The 23471-nt window shown below is 52.5% G+C and overlaps 1 protein-coding gene across 2 annotated transcripts in view; it reads left to right on the plus strand.

The window, feature by feature from the left end:
- The window catches only part of LOC116955321 (choline transporter-like protein 4), a 69488-nt gene that overhangs the window by 11278 nt on the left and 34739 nt on the right, over positions 1-23471 (plus strand). For both annotated transcript variants that reach the window (XM_032976339.2, XM_032976340.2), the window contains 6 exons: positions 11420-11468; positions 13359-13432; positions 17456-17534; positions 17805-17889; positions 21981-22094; positions 22619-22679. In XM_032976339.2, coding sequence (XP_032832230.1) covers positions 11420-11468; positions 13359-13432; positions 17456-17534; positions 17805-17889; positions 21981-22094; positions 22619-22679 — 462 coding nt within the window. The remainder of the gene's footprint in view (positions 1-11419; positions 11469-13358; positions 13433-17455; positions 17535-17804; positions 17890-21980; positions 22095-22618; positions 22680-23471) is intronic.

Raw genomic sequence — 23471 nt, forward strand, 5'->3', positions numbered from 1 at the left:
ACACCGAAAGAGAGACACACAGACTCTAAATATACAGCAGCAGGCGTCAGGGTAGGGATTGACCCCACGACCTCCTGTACACCAGGCGAGGTAGTTAACATCTCCTAGCCACCGTGATGATGATGAAAGAGAAACACCGCAAACTATAAATATACACCAGCAGGCGTCAAGGTCGGGATCGAACCCGCCACCTCCTGTGTACGAGGCGAGGTAGTTAACATCTCCTAGCCACCGTGTCAAGATGAGTAGTGCCCGAGACAGACTGGCTGTCTGGCTCGGTCTGGTTTGTCCCTGTTTTTTTTTACATATTTGTTTATTAGTGCGCAAACCTGGCCTTTAGTTCTTTTCAGAGTTCCTCCTCCACCCCCTTGCACGTAAATTAGTAATTTCCAATCGCTGACCCGCTCGGCCCTGCTGATGAGACCGCCGCGTGTCGAAACCGACGGTTCTAGAAAACAAAAAAATTGTGCGTGCCCTGCATCATCCACACCCCGGTCAATTATGAAGGGGGCAGCCTTTGCCGGTCTTGACGGGCGCCGTAAGAAACACCGTCGGTCGTTTTTATTCACTTCTGTTTGTGTTTACGTGGAAGACGACGAGAACGATAAGGAGCGTCATCATACTCTTTGGGTTCTTTCGGCAAAAGTCGCGTAGGTATAACATAAAATAAATCACGACGTTTCGGGCGCAACACCAAGGGTCCGTCATCAGGCGTGTTGCGCCCGAAACGTCGTGATTCATTTTATTGTTTCTACCCACGCGGTGACTTTACCGAAAGAACCGAAGAGGGTGGGTTCCTGCACTCACGAAAGCTTCGAAACAAGGAGCGTCATGTGTCCCACTGGGCACCTGCGGAACAAAAAGAGCTTCATAGCTCATCGGATTCCTCCGGCCTCAAAATTTTGCGTGCGATATATATTTATTTATTTCGTAGTTTTCGAGACGCGGTGGAGACGCAGGCACGCGGTTAGCTGCCTTGTTACTGCTTTGCTTTGCGCCCTTAGCGTGAGCTCCACAAGCCCCCCCCCCCCCCCCCAAACGCCCCCTGCAGTGGGGCTTGTGCTCGCCCCATCACTGATGCGTGCAGCTGCCATTAACACGTGGCACGTTTGCCGATCCTCGCAGCAGCAGCAGCAGCTGCAGCAGCACGTGCGATTTTCCACGAGCGCAGAGATTTCGCCGGTTCGACTCCCAGTTGAAGCAAATGAGTTTCTTACATTTCACCCACCACCACCACCAACACCACCACCACCACCACCTTAGGGGCCGTCCATAAATGACGTCACGCGATTTTGGACGATTTTTGACACCATCCCCCCCCCTCGTCACGCGGTGTCACAAACAGTCAGAACCCTCCCCCTTCAATATGACGTCACAAAGCTCTGCCCCCCACCCCCCCCCCAAAAAAAATAAATAAAACATGCTTTAAATCGCTTTAAACTATTGTCATTTGTAGCGCGTGTTATAATGTGGCGCTGCACCTCTGATGTTGTAGGAGAGAACATTTATCAAAAAGTCTATTTAATTAAGAAGAACGTGTTGTCTATGTTTATTTAAAGTTGCGGTATTTTTATGTGACGTCACATTTCTCAAACACCCCCTCCCCCTCTCGTCACACATCGTCACAAATGTCTGACTCACCCCCCCCTCCCCCCCGCTAGGTGCGTGACGTCATTTATGGACGGCCCCTTACTCCAGCTGTATCTGTACGTCCAGCAGTGTGCATGGGGTTCGACATCAGTTGATTGACGGGTGCGGGTTAATGATGTGGGCACTTCAAATGCGTAAACTGCACACGTCTCAGCTTGGAAGAGTTAACCACGTATTGTGGGGCCGTCCATAAATGACGTCACACACCTAGGGGTGGGAGGGGGGGGGGAGTCAGACATTTGTGACGATGTGTGACGGGGGGGGGGTGGTTGAGAAATGTGACGTCACATCAAAATGCACAACTTTAAATAAATATAGAATTGTTATAACAACACTAATTGTTATAACAACACTAATTGTTCTAACAACACTAATTGTTAAAACAACACTCCTACAACATCAGAGTGCAGCGCCACGTTAAATACGCACTACAATCACAATAGTTTAAAGCGATTTGAAGCATGTTTTATTTTCAAAATGGAAATATGTTTTTATTTGGGGGGGGGGGGCAGAGCTTTGTGACGTCATATTTGAGGGGGGGTGGTCTCACTTTTTGTGACGCCGTGTGACGAGGGAGGGGGGGTCAAAAATCGCGTGACGTCATTTATGGACGGCCCCCTATCACTCTCTCTCGAGAGACGGAGGGGTTTGTGACCAGAATGCTCGGTCCGCGCCACTGTTGCGACATTGGCCTACTCTTCCATCACGGGCCCAGTACGCCTCGGATAGGAGGTGTTTGAGTACCCACGCTATACCCTACCGCAACTCCATAACCAAGCGTGGTGTGGTCAGTCACACTGCTGGACGACGAGCAGGGGCGTAGCGCTGATGGTTGTTGTTGGTGGTGGTGGTGATGGTGGTGGACGCGTGTCCATAGGTGCTGCTTTGCTCACGAACAGCACTTGCTCCAAAAACAGTCTGCTGCAGGCTGCACCGGGGGGATCTTTGTTGACGGCTGCGGCGGCCTCATATGAGCACCTGGTGCGCGGTGTGTAAACAATCGCCACTAGGGGAGACAAAGGCAGCCGGCGCGTGGGTTTGCCGGCCAAACCCACACCGTCTCGTGTGCCGTGCCGGCCTTCATAGGTGCCACTGGCTAACAGCACTTGCCCCCCCCCCCCCCCCCCCAAAAAAAAAGCCTGTGGCAGGCTCCCCACGGGTGGTGGGGCTGATCTTTAGTCTGTGCTGTGAGACGCTTGCCAACGGTGGGAAATCGACCCCGGTGTGCGCCTCTCTCCCTCTCTCGTCTATAAACATTCCAGCGCTCGTAAGAGGCCACTTCGCCGCCCAGCACTTGCAGGGCCGCGCCTTTAGTTTCTATCGCTGCTGCTGCTGCTAATTTCTCTCTCACACACACAGAGACTTGCTGTGTGTGTGTGGGCGCGTTTTTTTGTTTTCAATCCGCTGGGCTGTTTAGCATTTCTCCCCCCCCCCCCCCAAACTTAAATCATTGTCGGCCTTTGTGTCGTCCTGGTCAATGTACAACATCGACGCGCAACCTTACCCAGTTTGTCGCGGGGGGTGGGGTCTGGGTTTGCAATGCACCGCGCACGGTGGCCATGAAGTAAATAAATAATTATATAAGCGCCGCTCAGATTTATGGCAGAGAATGGAACTAATAAACAAACCAACCCCGACGGGCATAGGGCAGTGACTGACGCAGAACAAGTCGGGAGTGCCCTTTGTTGTGCGGGCGAGCAACGTAATTAATATAGCGGGTTAGAGGCGCAGCCCTGCAATTTCCACGCTCGATCTGTCCGTGGGTATTTTGGCCTACTTGTCCACGTGTGTCTCATGGGTCTCTCTCTCTCTATATATACATGAGTCTGTGGCAGTCTACGGATGTCTGCAAGTCTGTGGGGGTCTCCATTCTGTGGGTCGCCATGCGAGTCTGTGGGTCTCCATGCGAGTCTGTGGGTCTCCATGCGAGTCTTTGGGTCTCCATGCGAGTCTTTGGGTCTCCATGCGAGTCTTTGGGTCTCCATGCGAGTCTTTGGGTCTCCATGCAAGTCTGTGGGGTCTCCATTCTGTGGGTCTCCATGCGAGTCTGTGGAAGTCTATGGATGTCTGCCAGTCTCTACTTGCGAGTCTGTAGGTCTCCATGCGAATACTTGGGTCTATGTGAGTCTATTTCAGTCTAATGATGTCTGCCAGTCTGTGGGTCTCCATGCGAGTCTGTGGGTCTCCATGCGAGTCTGTGGGTCTCTGCGAGTGCTTGGGTCTATGTGAGTCTGTAGTAGTCTATGGATGTGTAGCAGTCTACGGATGTCTGCCAGTTTCTTCTTGCGAGTCTGTGGGTCTCCAAGTGAGTGTGTTGGTCTATACGAGTCTGTGGGTCTCCATGTGTGAGTGTGTTGGTCTATACGAGTCTGTGGGTCTCCATGTGTGAGTGTGTTGGTCTATACGAGTCTGTGGGTCTCCATGTGTGAGTGTGTTGGTCTATACGAGGCTGTGGGTCTCCATGTGTGAGTGTGTTGGTCTATACGAGTCTGTGGGTCTCCATGTGAATGTGTTGGTCTATACGAGTCTGTGGGTCTCCATGTGTGAGTGTGTTGGTCTATACGAGTCTGTGGGTCTCCAAGTGAGTGTGTTGGTCTATACGAGTCTGTGGGTCTCCAAGTGAGTGTGTTGGTCTATACGAGTCTGAAGGTCTCCATGTGTGAGTGTGTTGGTCTATACGAGGCTGTGGGTCTCCATGTGTGAGTGTGTTGGTCTATACGAGTCTGTGGGTCCCCATATGTGAGTGTGTTGGTCTATACGAGTCTGTGGGTCTCCATGTGTGAGTGTGTTGGTCTATACGAGGCTGTGGGTCTCCATGTGTGAGTGTGTTGGTCTATACGAGGCTGTGGGTCTCCATGTGTGAGTGTGTTGGTCTGTACGAGTCTGTGGGTCTCCATGTGTGAGTGTGTTGGTCTATACGAGTCTGGGTCTCCATGTGTGAGTGTGTTGGTCTGTACGAGTCTGTGGGTCTCCATGTGTGAGTGTGTTGGTCTGTACGAGTCTGTGGGTCTCCATGTGAATGTGTTGGTCTATACGAGTCTGTGGGTCTCCATGTGTGAGTGTGTTGGTCCGTACGAGTCTGTGGGTCTCCATGTGTGAGTGTGTTGGTCTATACGAGTCTGTGGGTCTCCATGTGTGAGTGTGTTGGTCTATACGAGTCTGTGGGTCTCCATGTGTGAGTGTGTTGATCTATACGAGTCTGTGGCAGTCTATGGATGTCTCAGTCTTTTTGGGGGATTTTTCATTTTGGTTTTAAATGTAGCAAATTTTTGACTCGAATAACAGGAAATAGGTTACAGACCATTTATGTATCCAGTGCTGGTGTCGGTGGTCCGGGGTGGGGGGGGGTTGTTTGACTATACTTCACGCTGGGTTATTTGACCATACTTCACCGCGATGGCCATTGTGGGTGCTGGTGAAAGACGGAGGAGGCTAAAGGGCCCAGTCCAGAAATCTGCTCGCCACTCACGTTTTGCCGTGGCCGGGAATCGAACTCTGAGGTCCACCAGCTTTGAAAGTGCAGTGCCGTGCTAACCACCGTGCCCACACCACGCCACCGATGTATAGAAACACGTACGCACGGGAAACGCCGTATGTCCCACTCGCTCGGCACTGAGATGTCGGCGGTAATGTGAACATCTGTAGCAAAATGACTGATCACGCAGCAGACGATATGCCAGATCTGACCCTCCGCTTAAAAAAAGGTATTTTGACACCATCCCATCAGCCCCACGGCATTTATTCATTCCTTCCTTCAGGTGGTGATGCTTGTTTTTAGTTTTGTTCCGGCAGCATCGGACTCGGGGTTGTCTTTGTTGGTCCTCAGATTCGTGAATTTCTTCGAGATGATGCATTTGACAGTGCCACTGCGTGGCAAGGATGGAAAGCTTTCCAGTTAGTGGCAACACATTTTCTCGGAAACAACAAGGCAGACAACTACAGGGAGTTGGTGAAAAACCTCCTCGGGGCATACAAAAGCCTTGGTTGCAACAGGTCACTAAATATACTTTTTTTGCACTCTCATTTAGATTTCCCCCCCCCCCCCACCGAACTGTGGATGAGCGAGCGACGAGCATGGCGAGCGATTTCACCGGCACTTTGCGACAATGGAGAAACGCTCTCAGGGCAAATGGAGCCCATCAATGCTTGCAGACTATTGCTACGACAGTGACAAAAGATGCTTCATTTAATGACTACGAGAGACAAGCCAAGAAGCGCCGAGTAGACACTAAATAAGGACTAAACTTATAAATACATAATAGTTTTTTTGCCTTTTGTTTCATAATAAATGTTATTTACATAACCGTTTTGCTGATTTTTAAAGTGTTACATGAACAGGAGAGGTGACATGTGATCATGCAAAGCAACCATAAACACATGACAAGACCTAGGTTCACAATTTACGAGTAAAATTCTATGTAGATAGACGTAAAATGTAAAAAACTTTTATATCTTGGGAACAGTAGCCAATCGGTTGATTTAATTGTCATATTTGAATTCATCACATCAAAATCCATAATAAACAGCACATTTCATCTCTGAAGCAGGCGACTTCAAAAACATTATTCTTAGCTCTTTCGGTAAAGTCACGTTGAAGGGAAACAATAAAATAATAAAAAAAATATAAAACAATAAGAACATTCTCACGACGTTTCGACCATAACACAAACGGTCACCTGATGACGACCGTTTGTGTTATGGTCGAAACGTCGTGAGAATTTTTTTTATTGTTTTATATATATTTTATTATTTTACTGTTTCCCTTCAACGTGACTTTACCGAAAGAGCTAAGAATATGAATTACTGCAGTCACGAAAGCTTTAAATCAAAATTCAAAAACATTGTCGACCAGTGATATCGTCACCGGTGTTGGCCGTGAGCGGGAATCGAACCCGGGTAGCCGCATTCATAGCACAGCACGCAAACTGCTACACTATCGCTCCCCACAGCGCGTCACACACACACACACGGCGTGTCACACACACACGCGGGGTGTCACACACACACACACACGCGCACGGCGCGTCACACACGCACGCGGACACTGAAGAACGCCAGTTATTGCTTTTATTGTTTACCAATCGCAGCGGCTGCGTGTTACACAATAGCCGCTTGCGTTACGGACACGGGGAGCTGCTGTGACGTCTGCTGGGTCTTGCGAAATGGAAGAGGGGGAGGGGTGTCAGGTGATGCCCGGATAACTCAGATGAACCGGGGGCTGATGGGACCCCGGGGTTACCACAAGCCCCCGGCTCTCGCATAAACTGCGTTGCGACGTCATTTGATGTCTGTCGAAGGCGAACGACACGGCGATCTATTCCGCTCGACGAGCTCTACACGATGCGCTAATCAAAGTTTAAAAGTTTTTGTTTTTCAGTTTTCAGTTTCATTTATTTTGGTATAGCCCTGTGAGCCATTCGGCTCTTGAATCGGGTACAACCGCAATAAAAAAAACAAAAACACGAACAAGAAAAACATCTTAAAGTGACTGTGCGTGACCGTGCAAACAGAAAATCCAGGGGAAAAAAAACCCAGCAAAATATTCGTCCTCGCTGCTACGCTTGGACCCGACACGACAACAGAAATAGGCGGCAGTAGCAGCGTTCACTCCCGCTCGTGCTCGCTATCTCCCCCGGCCTCCTCTCTCTCAGCGACGACCACGGCAGCTCGCTCGCTCGCCTCGACCGTGCCCAGAGTCACGGTCCTTGACGGCGCGCATGTGAAATGCCGTGTGCGCGTTATGTATTGCATCCTTGTTGTTATTGATCATCATCAGCATCGTCATACGGGTTGTGGGTGTATTTAAATCAACTATATTTGTCACGAGCAGCTTGGAGCGTCATCGAAATGATTTCATGCTCTGATGAGTATGGAAGAGGCTGCGCGTGTCTCCCGTTTGCAGCCCCGAGACATTGGTGGAAATTCCACATTTCTAGGGCAGGGATGAGCCCGCTATTGGTGGACATTCTACATTGGTATGGCAGGGGCCAAGTCTATCCATGGGATAGGGAAACTGCAGGTGGTAAGTTTTCGTTTTTGGGAGGTTTGCCAAATACCAGGGGCCTCGGAAGAAACCCCTGTAGAAATAGGGCGGTGTGGATATGACATGCAAATGCCAAAGACCCCCCGTATAGCCTGTAACAGACTGTTGGGGCAAGTGCTGTTAGGGAGTAGCAGCACCTATGAATGATGGCGCTGTGGCACACGACGGAGTGACCATCACCCCCCTAACCACCACCCCCCCCCCCGACTTCAACACCCTCACCCGACCCCACGGCCCCCACCCTGCCACCCAACTTAAATAATTTGATTGCCGGACGGAAAGATTGGTGAGGAATGCACGTGACGACGCCGCTGCCAGCCAGGGTGTGACCACCCCCAACCCCCTGCGACTGGGGCAGCTCAGAACATATTTAACCGCTGATGCAGAGCACCTGGGGGAGGTGGGTGCAGCGGGGGGAGGGGGGGGGTCTTCGTGTATCGCCGTGGGGGGGGGGGGGGGGGGAGGGGGGTGACACCTGCCTGTACAGGAAATAATTTCAAAAAGTCAAGAATTTGTTTCGGCGGGGATGCGCGCCGGACGGCCCGGCACCTCCGTGACACGCAAGTCGCGATTGTACGCCGCGGGGGGGGGGGGGGGGGGTGGGTCAACATCGCCGTGCCACTAAACCCCAGGACGTGGCCGCACCTCCGATTAGCGTGGTTGGCTACGTCCTTTGCGAAAGAAGTTCAACATACACACAGGTACATAGACTCACGCAGAGACCCACAGACTCAACACAGAGAAGACCCATCGTTTGTTGGCTCCCGTAATAAGAAGTTCAAAACAAACGCACGCGCGCTGCGCAAGCGGTGCCGCACCACGCGGGCAGAGACCGTTCGTGTCGTTTCGCTGTTTTTCCTCCTCTGTGAAAGGAGCGCAGACTCCCAACGTGGGTTTGCTGTGCGGTCCGCAGCGATGGTTTGCACAGCCACAGTTGCACCACCGTCGCTCGTCCTTATTGCATCTCTATGAGTCCCTGTGCGTCTCTAAGTCTCTATGCGTCTCTGTGTATCTCGACGTGTCTCTGAGTTTCCTCTGGCCGTGCTGAGATGTTGACTCGGCACGAGGAGAGAGAGAGAGAGAGAGGGGGGGGGGGGCACGCCAAATCTAAATATACAGGAGGCGTCAGATCGAACCCACGACCTCCTGCATACCAGGCGAGGTAGTTAACATCTCACCATGGGGAAGAGAGAGAGACACACCGCAAACTCCAAATATGCAGCCAGCGTCAGGGTCTGGGATCGAGCCCACGACCTCCTGCATACCAGGCGAGGTAGTTAACATCTCCTAGCCACGGCGGCGATCCTTATACGTAGCCCGGCAAACCGGCTACTATAGCGGCACCATCATCCGGCCAACAAATCAGATAAACCCAAAACTTAGAAGAAACCGATTTCGCGAGTGGGATTTCCCCCGTTTCTAAATCGTCGCCAGTCTTTGCTTCCAAAACGTTCCTGACCTCGGCAGCGGCCGGGGGGGGGGGGGGTGGGTGATGGTGGTGGTGATGGTGGTGGTGGTTCTCACTTTCCGCAGCGTCTCACGATTCACGGGATATTGGGCAGCCAACTGGTTGGATGAAGGCCTCGTACATGGATTGTCGGTAATGAGGTGGTGGGAGGGGGGTGGGAGGGAGGTGGGGGGGTAGGTATTATTTATTTATTTATAGACGACGGCGACGAGGTGCCGGGGAGGCTCGCAGGTCGGAGACGCGGAGAGCTGGCACCGACGATATCTACCTGGGGGTTCCGGTGCGGATGCGGTGCGCGACGATGATCTGCAGCCCGCGCCATTCCTGGGCCCTCTCCCCTAGGTCGACTCTGCGCGAGGCGTGAACGTCGCCATTCGGGAGACAAAGGCGGCCGGGCGGGCTGTGTAGCTGGCCACAACACCCCCCCCCCCCCCCCCTATCGCAACACTCGCCCCAACATTTTGTTCAGGCTGCACCGGAGGGGAAGGCGGAGATCTTTGTATTTTTTTTTATCATCGCTCCCTCCTCCACCCATTGCAGTGACGTTGGGGGGGTAATTTAAATCCTTTTCTCTTTTGCTGTTGTCCGTACTGCTCACGATGTTCTGGACTTAAAAATAACTTTCTGGTTTAGCCCAAACGGCCCGTGGCGTCGAGTTGCATTTCACAGCGGTGAGAATTTCATCGTAATTCGAAGCCGAAGAGTAAAGAGAATACCTCCCTCCCTCACCCCTCCCCTCCCTCCCCCCCTCCCTCCCTCCCTCCCCCTCCCTCCCTCCCTCCCTCACCCCTCCCCCTCCCTCCCTCCCTCCCTCTCCCCCTCCCCTCCCTCCCTCCCTTCCCTCCCCTCCTCCACCTCGCCGAGTCTCAGCGGTGCAGCTGTAGCCAATGGAGAGTTCCTCTCTCTCGTGTTCTCTACGTATGGGGAGAGGGGGGGGGACCAGCTTGTTGTTGTTGTGTTTACTTTGTTGTTCTCGCACCTTCGACTAGCGCGGTTGGCTACGTACGGTGCGAAAGAAGTTCAACATGTGTGCACAGATACATAGACTCACGCAGAAGACCCATGGACTCACAGAGACCCATGGTTTGTTGTCCTTCCCCATCGCGCCTCCGACAAGCGTTGTTGGCTACGTACGGCGCGAAAGAAGTTCAACATATGCCCATGACTATGGGTCTTTATGGGTCTCTATGGGTCTCTGTGGTTCTATACGAGCATCTCTGTGGGTCTCTGCGCGTCTCTTCCTTACGGTATTTGGAAGCCACTGGAAGCGACGCACTTTTAAATCATCATGCAGATTGACAAACTCATTTCCTTGAGAACTGCTTTTTGTGTTTTAGTTTGTTGACCTTCCCCCGCTTCTCCGATTCGTGCGCTTGGCAGCGTACAGTGCGAAACGAGTTCAGTATGCATAGAACTGGAGAACTCATAGAAAATAATGATAATCATCGTCATGGTCATCATCACGATTGTGTGTTTGATAAACCGCTGCATTCCTGCATGCCGGGGCAGCTCCGAGCGCTTTACACGCATCGCCAAATGTTCTCGAGCATCAACCGCATCAGGGATCGGGCATGGCCGATGCAGCCACCAGATTTACAAATGGGCACATGGACGGATTAGGCGGCCCGCGATTTGTGCGGCCACCAATCCCAAAGCCGTCGACCAGCGCCGTACACCAGCGCCGTACACCAGCGCCGTACACCAGCACCGTACATCAGCACCGTACACCAGCCACTGCCGTCTTCACACCTTTAAAGGAGGAACGGACGAGATCCCCTCTGCGTCCGATCAGACAGTTGAGTGGATAGCAACATCTAACAATGCCATCTTTAAACCGCCGCCATGAATTAACGCGAAAGGAGGAGGAGGAGAAGGTTGTGTGGCAACAATCGCACTCCTACTGTGGTTCGCGTCTTAACTTTCTGTTCATGAAAGCGATGTGCGTATCGTCCTTCTGTTGATGGTCAGATGATGCGGTAAATTTATCCACCAGTGGGTGAGTGGGTGCGTGAGCGATTGAGCGGATGAGTGAGTGAGTGAGCGGATGAATGAGTTAGCAGATGAGTGCGTGAGCGAGCGGATGAATGAGTAAGCGAACAGATGGCGTTTATTATGAATGTCCGTGGGTGTTCCACTGTGATGTTGACGTTGATGGCAATCAAGACACGATCAAAGACTAATGATGACCACACAGTGATTGATGACTGACGACTGACGACGATGATGATGGTGATTGTGTGTGTTTTTGTTTTGTTCAGGAGAGCCAAACAAACATGACCCCAGTTTCAAAGGTCCGGTTTCGAAAAGGTGAGTTCACGCAACACGTGTGTGCCCTCCGACACGACCCCTCCCCCTCCCTCTGTTGCTGCCTCTACAGAACGTGCAGGGCAGGCGGTGTTAGTGAGCGCCTATCGGAAGCGGTGCCGGCGTTGGTACCCCAGCGCCAAATCTCGCACCGAGCCCACGGCAAAGTTCGCCGGCGCGCTAGTAGCGATAGCAGAGTGACACGGAGGCGGCTGGCCGATGGCAGGTGGGCGAATGACGCGAGCGACGCGACGGAGCGACGAAGGGCGAATCGATGAATCGACCTACTCACGAGTCGCTCACTGCAGTAGAGGCGCTCAGCTGATTCAACAGATGATTCGTGCGTGCGTGCCGCGGCCCGCCGTCTACTTTTGGACGCTCTTTTGTCAGCCTGCCGTGACACACGGAACCCCGGTAACCCCAGCGAGAGACACCGATCAAGCACGCTGAACCAAAACATCGCGGGCGGACGTGCGGGTTAGGGAGGCGTCGTCGTCACCGCGTGTATCTTACCGCCCTTCATCCAGCAGTGGAAAGACCGCGATGTTAGTGACGGTGATGGTGAGGGTGCCACGAACACGGACAAGATGCACGCTTGCATTTGCGCGGAGACGCGGGGAGCGCAGCCAACGCCAGTTGCGCTCCTCAACATGAACACGCGCACGACAAAGACCAAGGCAAAGACACCCCCCCCCCCGTGTAGCCTTAACAGGCTGTAGGGGCAAGTGCTGTTAGCGAGTAGCACCTATAAAAGCCGGCACGGCACACGAGAGGGATGGGTGGCCAACACCACGCCCGGCCGCCTTTGTCTCCCCAGTGACGATGTTTACACACAGCACCAGGTACTCATTTGAGGCTGAGTCGACCTAGGGGATGCCCCGGACCGGTTCAGACAATCGTCACAGGTGGTGTTGGCCGTGAGCGGGAATCGAACCCGGGTTGACAAGTTCATGGCGCATGGTAGCGCTAACCGCTACACCACCGCTCCCCACTGCACACGCACGCACACACACACACGGACATCGTCACAGCAAACACGACGTTGCCTCGTAGCCTACCCCCCCCCCCCCCCCCCTCAAACAAGGAAGAGAGAAACATGAAGATTGAAACGCTGCTGGTATGCGACGAGGGTGACGCCATATCGCCCCCTAGCACTTGTTTAGGCAAAACTGATGCCGGGAACTGTGGTTTTGCAAAACAAATAGCCGGGCGCCTGGGTGGATGGGTTGGTGGGTGGGTGGGTAGGTGCATTTGGGCCTGGGTGTGTGTGTAGTTGAGTGGGTGGGTGCGTTGGTGGGTGGGTGGGTGGGTGGTTGGGTGGGTAGGTGTATTTGGGCGTGGGTGTGTGGGTAGATGGGTTTGGAGGGTGGGTAAGTGGGTTGGAGGGTGGGTGTGTAGTTTGGTGGATGTGTAGATTGGTGGATGTGTAGATTGGTGGGTGTGTAGTTGGGTGGATGGGTGGTTGGGTGGGTGGGTGGTTGGGTGGGTGGGTAGTTGGTTGGGTGGGTGTGTGGTTGGGTGGGTGGATGGGTGGGTGGGTGGGTGGTTGGGTGGGTGGGTAGTTGGTTGGGTGGGTGGGTAGTTGGTTGGGTGGGTGGGTGTGTGGTTGGGTGGGTGGGTGGTTGGGTGGGTGGGTAGTTGGTTGGGTGGGTGGGTAGTTGGTTGGGTGGGTGGGTGTGTGGTTGGGTGGGTGGGTGGTTGGGTGGGTGGGTGGGTGGTTGGGTGGGTGGGTAGTTGGTTGGGTGGGTGGGTGTGTGGTTGGGTAGATGCCCGTGGATTACGTGGACAATGAGTGACGCGTTTTCTTCTTCGCGGTTCGAGCCCAAGTGGCCGCCCCGGTTAACACCCCATGCACTCTATCGATGAGCACATCCGCCTTTGTCTTTGCACTAGGGGATGCACGGACATCATCTGCTGTGTCCTCTTCATCCTCGTTATCGCCGGCTACATCATCGTTGGTATTTTGGGTGAGTCTCTATAACCTTTGGTCTTCTCATTGCCATCATTGTAATCATCATCGTCATCATCGTTATCATCATCGTCATCATTATCACCATCATTACCTTCGCTTGTACCATCAGTAATTATCATCACAATCATCATCACTATCACCATTATTGCTATCGCCCGTATCATGAGTCATTATCATCATCATCGTCAGCATCATTACAATCGCCTCTACCATCAGTAATCATCATCATCGTCACTATCACCATCATTACCAATGCCTGTACCAACGTCGTCATTGTCATCATCATCTGGCAAGAGTCACTAACATCATCGTCCTCATCAATCTTCCGAACATAATCACTTGTGATTGCCATACGAGCCCATGAATATACATCCACTCATTGAGTAGGGTTATTTCTACTGCTCATTATATATCTTCCTCATCATCTTCATCATCATCATGAAGAAGATGATGATGATTATGGGAGACATGGTGGCGAGATGTTAATTACCTTGCCTGGTATGCAGGAGGTCGTGGGTTCGATCTCGACCCTGACACCTGCTCTATATTTGGAGTTTGTGTGTCTCTCTCTCCCCGTGGCCGCGTTGATTATTTTTCGCCGGGTCCTCCGGTTTGTGCCCGTCCAGATTTAAAATCAACGCCGCGCGTTTAATAGCATTTGGCCGCTCTAAATGTCCGCACGATGATAAGCCCACTCCGTTGGGCTATCATTTTGTGATAGCCAGGCTGGTCGCTTCTGAAAAAGAGCTCACATAGCTCAGTGGAGCCTCACCTGGTAATAAAATAAAATAGTTTTAGTTATTTTAGTTCATCATCTCCATCGTCGTCGTCATTGTCGCCAATTACTGGTTTGCCGTGCCGCCATGCGCTGTCTTTGTTGTGACCGCCCCCCCCACATCGTCACCAATTACCGGCGTCTTTGTTGTAACCCCCCCCCCCCACATCGTCACCAATTACCGGCATCTTTGTTGTGACCTCCCCCCCCACATCGTCACCAATTACCGGCGTCTTTGTTGTGAAACCCCCCCCACATCGTCACCAATTACCGGCGTCTTTGTTGTAACCCCCCCCCCCCACATCGTCACCAATTACCGGCGCCTTTGTTGTGCCCTCCCCCCCCACATCGTCACCAATTACCGGCGTCTTTGTTGTGACCTCCCCCCCCACATCGTCACCAATTACCGGCGTCTTTGTTGTGACCTCCCCCCCACATTGTCACCAATTACCGGCGTCTTTGTTGTGACCTCCCCCCCCACATCGTCACCAATTACCGGCGTCTTTGTTGTGACCTCCCCCCCCACATCGTCACCAATTACCGGCGTCTTTGTTGTGACCTCCCCCCCCACATCGTCACCAATTACCGGCGTCTTTGTTGTGACCCCCCCCCACATCGTCACCAATTACCGGCGTCTTTGTTGTGACCCCCCACATCGTCACCACTTACCGGCGTCTTTGTTGTGACCCCCCCCCCCCCACATCGTCACCAATTACCGGCGTCTTTGTTGTGACCCCCCCACATCGTCACCAATTACCGGCGTCTTTGTTGTGACCTCCCCCCCCACATCGTCACCAATTACCGGCGTCTTTGTTGTGACCTCCCCCCCCACATCGTCACCAATTACCGGCGTCTTTATTGTGACCTCCCCCCCCACATCGTCACCAATTACCGGCGTCTTTGTTGTGACCTCCCCCCCCACATCGTCACCAATTACCGGCGTCTTTGTTGTGAAACCCCCCCCCCACATCGTCACCAATTACCGGCGTCTTTGTTGTGACCTCCCCCCACATCGTCACCAATTACCGGCGTCTTTGTTGTAACCCCCCCCCCCCCCACATCGTCACCAATTACCGGCATCTTTGTTGTGACCTCCCCCCCCACATCGTCACCAATTACCGGCGTCTTTGTTGTGAAACCCCCCCCACATCGTCACCAATTACCGGCGTCTTTGTTGTAACCCCCCCCCCCCACATCGTCACCAATTACCGGCGCCTTTGTTGTGACCTCCCCCCCCACATCGTCACCAATTACCGGCGTCTTTGTTGTGACCTCCCCCCCCACATCGTCACCAATTACCGGCGTCTTTGTTGTGACCTCCCCCCCCACATCGTCACCAATTACCGGCGTCTTTGTTGTGACCTCCCCCCCCACATCGTCACCAATTACCGGCGTCTTTGTTGTGACCTCCCCCCCCACATCGTCACCAATTACCGGCGTCTTTGTTGTGACCCCCCCCCACATCGTCACCAATTACCGGCGTCTTTGTTGTGACCCCCCACATCGTCACCACTTACCGGCGTCTTTGTTGTGACCCCCCCCCCCCCCACATCGTCACCAATTACCGGCGTCTTTGTTGTGACCCCCCCACATCGTCACCAATTACCGGCGTCTTTGTTGTGACCTCCCCCCCCCACACATCGTCACCAATTACCGGCGTCTTTGTTGTGACCTCCCCCCACATCGTCACCAATTACCGGCGTCTTTGTTGTGACCTCCCCCCACATCGTCACCAATTACCGGCGTCTTTGTTGTGACCTCCCCCCACATCGTCACCAATTACCGGCGTCTTTGTTGTGACCTCCCCCCACATCGTCACCAATTACCGGCGTCTTTGTTGTGACCCACCCCCACATCGTCACCAATTACCGGCGTCTTTGTTGTGACCCCCCCCCCCCACATCGTCACCAATTACCGGCGTCTTTGTTGTGACCCCCCCCCCCACATCGTCACCAATTACCGGCGTCTTTGTTGTGACCCCCCCCACACATCGTCACCAATTACCGGCGTCTTTGTTGTGACCCCCCCCCCCACATCGTCACCAATTACCGGCGTCTTTGTTGTGACCCCCCCCCACATCGTCACCAATTACCGGCGTCTTTTTTGTGACCTCCCACATCGTCACCAATTACCGGCGTCTTTGTTGTGACCTCCCCCCCCACATCGTCACCAATTACCGGCGTCTTTGTTGTGACCCTCCCCCCCACATCGTCACCAATTACCGGCGTCTTTGTTGTGACCCACCCCCACATCGTCACCAATTACCGGCGTCTTTGTTGTGACCTCCCCCCCCACATCGTCACCAATTACCGGCGTCTTTGTTGTGACCCCCCCCCCCACATCGTCACCAATTACCGGCGTCTTTGTTGTGACCTCCCCCCCCACATCGTCACCAATTACCGGCGTCTTTGTTGTGACCCTCCCCCCCACATTGTCACCAATTACCGGCGTCTTTGTTGTGACCTCCCCCCCGTATCGTCACCAATTACCGGCGTCTTTGTTGTGACCTCCCCCCCACATCGTCACCAATTACCGGCGTCTTTGTTGTGACCTCCCCCCCCACATCGTCACCAATTACCGGCGTCTTTGTTGTGACCCCCCACATTGCCACCAATTACCGGCGTCATTGTTGTGACCCCCCCCCACATCGTCACCAATTACCGGCGTCTTTGTTGTGACCCCCCCCTCCCTCCCACATCGTCACCAATTACCGGCGTCTTTGTTGTGACCCCCCCCCACATCGTCACCAATTACCGGCGTCTTTGTTGTGACCTCCCCCCCCACATCGTCACCAATTACCGGCGTCTTTGTTGTGACCTCCCCCCCCACATCGTCACCAATTACCGGCGTCTTTGTTGTGACCCCCCCCCACATCGTCACCAATTACCGGCGTCTTTGTTGTGACTCCCCCCCCCCCCACATCGTCACCAATTACCGGCGTCTTTGTTGTGACCCCCCCTCCCTCCCACATCGTCACCAATTACCGGCGTCTTTGTTGTGACCCCCCCCCACATCGTCACCAATTACCGGCGTCTTTGTTGTGACCTCCCCCCCCACATCGTCACCAATTACCGGCGTCTTTGTTGTGACCCCCCCCCCCCACATCGTCACCAATTACCGGCGTCTTTGTTGTGACCTCCCCCCCCACATCGTCACCAATTACCGGCGTCTTTGTTGTGACCCTCCCCCCCCACATCGTCACCACTTACCGGCGTCTTTGTTGTGACCCCCCCCCCCCACCAGCCTGGCTGAACGGCGACCCGCGGAAGGTCCTGTACCCCGTCGACAGCGCCGGCCGCTTCTGCGGCATCGGCCCCATGAGGTCGGTCGAAGGAGACGAGCAGCCGGGCGGGCGGCGTCACGCGGCACCCCCAACAGTCTTTTCTCCGCAACGTGAACAGTGACCCCGCACGTTTGTCGGGTGTCCGGCCCCCTCGGCTTGAGCACAGCGCCTCGTGCCCCGTCGCTAATTCGCCCTGCGTCTCCTCCGTCTCTCTCCCCACCCCCCTCCACACCCCACCGCATCTCTCACCGCCCGCCGCCTCCGTACCTCCACCCCGCGCGTCTCCACCCCCCGCGTGTCCTCGTGCAGTGACAAGCCGTACCTCTTCTACATGGACATCCTCAAGTGTGCGACGAGCGCAGTCACCCTCACCATGCAGTGTCCCACCACGCAGGTGACGAGGGCTTCCCCCCCCCCCCCCACCCCGTCCCGTCACCCCCATGTGACGTCGCTGCCCCGTGACGTCACCGGCCATGTGACGTCCCCGCCATGCGATAACAAGACCCTGTGACGCAACCGCACTGTGACATCACCCCCCTGTGATTTCACCGCCCTGTGATGTCGCCCCCCCCCCACCCACCCCCCCGTGAGTGATGTCACCCCACTGAGACGTCACACATTGAGACGTCACACATTGTGACGTCACCCCCCCCCCCCCGTTACGTCACCCCCATGTGACGTCGCTGCCCCGTGACGTCACCGGCCATGTGACGTCCCCGCCATGCGATAACAAGACCCTGTGACGCAACCGCACTGTGACATCACCCCCCTGTGATTTCACCGCCCTGTGATGTCGCCCCCCCCCACCCACCCCCCGTGAGTGATGTCACCCCACTGAGACGTCACACATTGAGACGTCACACATTGTGACGTCACCCCCCCCCCCCCGTTACGTCACCCCCATGTGACGTCGCTGCCCCGTGACGTCACCGGCCATGTGACGTCCCCGCCATGCGATAACAAGACCCTGTGACGCAACCGCACTGTGACATCACCCCCCTGTGATTTCACCGCCCTGTGATGTCGCCCCCCCCCACCCACCCCCCGTGAGTGATGTCACCCCACTGAGACGTCATACATTGTGACGTCACCTCCCCCCCCCGTGACGTCACCGCGACCGTGCTTCCCAGGTATATTTTTTCCATGGGCTCAGTCTAGCAATCAGGAGCGCATCCTCGTGCGTCACCTACAGTGAGGGGGAAAAAGTATTTCATCCCCTGCTGATTTTGTACGTTTGCCCACTGACAAAGAAATGATCAGTCTATAATTTTAATGGTAGGTTTATTATTCCCCAACACCTACCCCAACCCCTAACACTACCCCTATCACTACCGTAACCCCTATCACTTCCCTAACCCTTAGCACTACCCCTATCACTACCCCAACAATTATCACTACCCCAACCCCTATCACTACCCCAACCCCTATCACCACCCAAACCTCTATCACTACCCCTATCACTACCCCAACCCCTATCACTTCCCCAAACCCTATCACTACCCCTTTCACTATCCCAACCCCTATCACTACCCCAACCCCTATCACTACCCCAACCCTTATCACTACCCCTATCACTACCCCTATCACTACTCCAGCCCCTATCACTACCCCAACCCCTATCACTACCCCAACCCCTACCACTACCCCCAACCCCTATCACTATCCCAACCCCTATCACTACGCCAACCCCTATCACTACCCCAACCCCTATCACTACCCCAACCCCTATCACTACCCCAACCCCTATCACTATCCCAACCCCTATCACTACCCCAACCCCTATCACTACCCCAACCCCTATCACCACCCGAACCCCTATCACTACCCCTATCACTACCCCAACCCCTATCACTTCCCCAAACCCTATCACTACCCCTTTCACTACCCCAACCCCTATCACTACCCCAACCCCTATCACCACCCCAACCTCTATCACTACCCCTACCTCTATCATTACCCCTATTACTACCCCTATCGCTACCCCAACCCCTATCACTACCCCAACCCCTATCACTACCTCAACTATCAGTACCTTCTTAACGCTCCCAGCTGCCCTCCTGTCACCATAGCTACACCGCCACTTTTAATAGCAACCCCACTCGTTATTTGAACCACGATCATCTTAAGTACAACTTTTGTAATGTTTGTAAAGCGCCTTGAAGTAAGACGCTGCTGTATACGTCTTTCGAGGATAAGAGTGAACGAATTTAGATGGAGGAACCCTTTGGCAAACTTTCAAACTGGAAGAATAACATCACAAAAACAAGACCACACGAACACAGTTCACGAAGGGAAACTGTGTTTGTGTTTAGTTTGTTGGCCTTCAACCCGCACCTCCGATTAGCACGGTTGCTACGTAGGGCACGAAATGAGGTCAGCACACATACAGTGAGGGAAAAAAGTATTTGATCCCCTGCTGATTTTGTACGTTTGCCCACTGACAAATGATCAGTCTATAATTTTAATGGTAGGTTTATTTGAACAGTGAGAGACAGAATAACAACAAAAAAATCCAGAAAAACGCATGTATAAAATGTTATAAGTTGATTTGCATTTTAATGAGGGAAATAAGTATTTGACCCCTCTGCAAAACATGTCTTAGTACTTGGTGTCAAAACCCTTGTTGGCAATCACAGAGGTCAGACGTTTCTTATAGTTGGCCACCAGGTTTGCACACATCTCAGGAGGGATTTTGTCCCACTCCTCTTTGCAGATCTTCTCCAAGTCATTAAGGTTTCGAGGCTGACGTTTAGCAACTCAAACCTTCAGCTCCCTCCACAGATTTTCGATGGGATTAAGGTCTGGAGACTGGCTAGGCCACTCCAGGACCTTAATGTGCTTCTTATTGAGTCACTCCTTTGTTGCCTTGGCCGTGTGTTTTGGGTCATTGTCATGCTGGAATACCCAACCACGACCCATTTTCAATGCCCTGGCTGAGGGAAGGAGGTTCTCACCCAAGATTTGACGGTACATTGCCCCGTCCATCGTCCCTTTGATGCGGTGAAGTTGTCCTGCCCCCTTAGCAGAAAAACACCCCCAAAGCATAATGTTTCCACCTCCATGTTTGACGGTGGGGATGGTGTTCTTGGGGTCATAGGCAGCATTCCTCCTCCAAACACGGCGAGTTGAGTTGATGCCAAAGCGCTCCATTTTGGTCTCATCTGACCACAACACTTTCACCCAGTTGTCCTCTGAATCATTCAGATGTTCATTGGCAAACTTCAGACGGGCATGTATATGCGCTTTCTTGAGCAGGGGGACCTTGCGGGCGCTGCAGGGTTTCAGTCCTTCACGGGGTAGTGTGTTACCAATTGTTTTCTTGGTGACTATGGTCCCAGTTGCCTTGAGATCATTGACAAGATCCTACCGTGTAGTTCTGGGCTGATTCCTCACCGTTATCATGATCATTGCAACTCCACGAGGTGAGATCTTGCATGGAGCCCCAGGCCGAGGGAGATTGACAGTTATTTTGTGTTTCTGACATTTGCGAATAATCTCACCAGCTGTTGTCACCTTCTCACCAAGCTGCTTGGCAATGGTCTTGTAGCCCATTCCAGCCTTGTGTAGGTCTACAATCTTGTCCCTGACATCATTGAGCTCTTTGGTCTTCGCCATGGTGGAGAGTTTGTAATCTGATTGATTGCTTCTGTGGACAGGTGTCTTTTATACAGGTAACAAGCTGAGATTAGGAGCACTCTCTTTATGAGTGTGCTCCTAATCTCAGCTCGTTACCTGTATAAAAGACACCTGGAAGCCAGAAATCTTTCTTATTTAGAGAGGGTCAAATATTTATTTCCCTCATTAAAATGCAAATCAATTTATAACATTTTTGACATGCGTTTTTCTGGATTTTGTTGTTATTCTGTCTCTCACTGTTCAAATAAACCTACCATTAAAATGATAGACTGATCATTTCTTTGTCAGTGGGCAAAGGTACAAAATCAGCAGGGGATCAAATACTTTTTTCCCTCACTGTATAGCTGGATCATCGTGTGTGCTGTGAATCGCGACATCGGGATGGTCGTGATGCGGTGGTAACGCTCGCTCCTCACAGCAAGCAGGGGCCTGGGTTCGATTCCCCAACTCAGTCGTCCTTTCTGTGCGGCGTTTGTATTATCTCCCCCCCCCCTCTGTTCTGCAGAGTCTTGAGCATGTAAGTGTGAGTCTGTGAGTATGCGAGTGCGTGTAAGACTGTATGTTCTTTACGTGTTCTGCACGGGAATTCCTCTGGGCATCTCCGGCTTCCTTCCATAGCCAAATAAGACCGCAGAGTGTAACCGGTATTGGCCAAACATACCAACAATGCTGGAATGACGCAGCAACAGCAAGCATCATCTCCCCCTAACTTAAAAAAAAATATATTCTTGGGACTCAAGTGAGGCTTTCCCAGGCAAACAACTGTGCTCATTACAATTTTATGAATAACAAAACATACATATATATTTTGCAATGGCTGAAACGGGGTCTACGCTTTGTCCTTTTCAGATATGCGTGAAGACATGTCCCAGCGAATTCTGGGTTCCGTCAAGTATCTCGATCACACCCGCTGACGTGTTCAGACAGGAGTACTGCAGCATCAACCTCACCACAACCTCAAAGGTGACTCGCACACAACCACGTGTCCGCCCTCGCCACTCCGCGGTACCTCTTCTCCACTGGCGCAACTGAGCCATACCAGGGCTGTACCAGGGCCACAGCTCAGAGAGCGGCCAGGCGGTTTTGTCACCGCAGGAGCCGAGCCGAGCTATGCCACTGACATCGCACGAACACCGTGAACGAGGGGAGATGCGCATGGGCGACACGGTAAACAAACGGAGATGCGCGTGGGCGATACGGTGAAGGAGCGGAGACGCCCGTGGGTGACACGGTGAACGAAGCGGAGATTCCACGAACCTGGCGATCCCAAGTTCGATTCCCAGTGACGGCCCAGTGCCTCCCCTCGGTCGACTTGGCCTTGAATGGGAACCTGGTGCGATGCGTGGAGACAAAGGCGGCCGGGTGTGGCGCTGACCACTATAACCCCCTCATGTGCCATGCCGGTCGGTGATGTTGCAGCACTGCCTCGCAACCCTGGTGATTAATCTACAATCGGTGCGACATTCCCTCTTGCCTGTCCGTTGCAGAACCCCATTCAGATAATGGAAGATGGAGAATGTGCCTACTACCTCGTTGCAAGCGACCCGTGTGAGTTCCTGGCTTCCTCCTCTGCAGTCCTTTGCAACAATAGTCTAGGATGATATACGCGACTTTGTCTGCGCGTGTGAGTGAATTCCCCTAAATTGCTTTTGACGTAACGTGACTTTTCCAGGAAAACACCGACCCAGGGGTGCCCGTAGTAATAAGTGATAACAATAGCAACATTAATCGTAATAATAGTGATAACAATAGCAACATTACTCGTAATGATAGTGATAACAATAGCATAATCGTAATAATAGCGATAACAATAGCAGCATAATCGTAATAACAGCGATAACAATAGCAACATTAATTGTAATAATAGCGATAACAATAGCAGCATTAATCGTAGTAATAGTGATAACAATAGCAACATTAATTGTAATAATAGCGATAACAATAGCAGCATTAATCGTAGTAATAGTGATAGCAATAGCAACATTAATCGTAGTAATAGTAATAACAATAGCAACAATAATCGTAGTAATAGTAATAACAATATCAGCATTAATCGAAGTAATAGTGATAACAATAGCAGCATTACTCGTAATAATAGTGATAACAATAGCAACATTAATCGTAGTAATAGTGATAACAATGGCAACATTACTCATAATAATAGTGATATCAATAGCAACATTAATCGTAATAATAGTGATAACAATAGCAGCATTAACCGTAGTAATAGTAATAACAATATCAGCATTAATCGTAGTAATAGTGATAACAATAGCAACATTACTCGTAGTAATAGTGATAACAATAGCAACATTAATCGTAGTAATGATAATAACAATA

This window comes from Petromyzon marinus, chromosome 59 (genome assembly GCF_048934315.1).
Source record: "Petromyzon marinus isolate PM22_M1 ecotype Great Lakes invasive population chromosome 59, UKy_Petmar_22M1.pri1.0, whole genome shotgun sequence".
NCBI classification, from domain to species: Eukaryota; Metazoa; Chordata; class Hyperoartia; order Petromyzontiformes; family Petromyzontidae; genus Petromyzon; species Petromyzon marinus.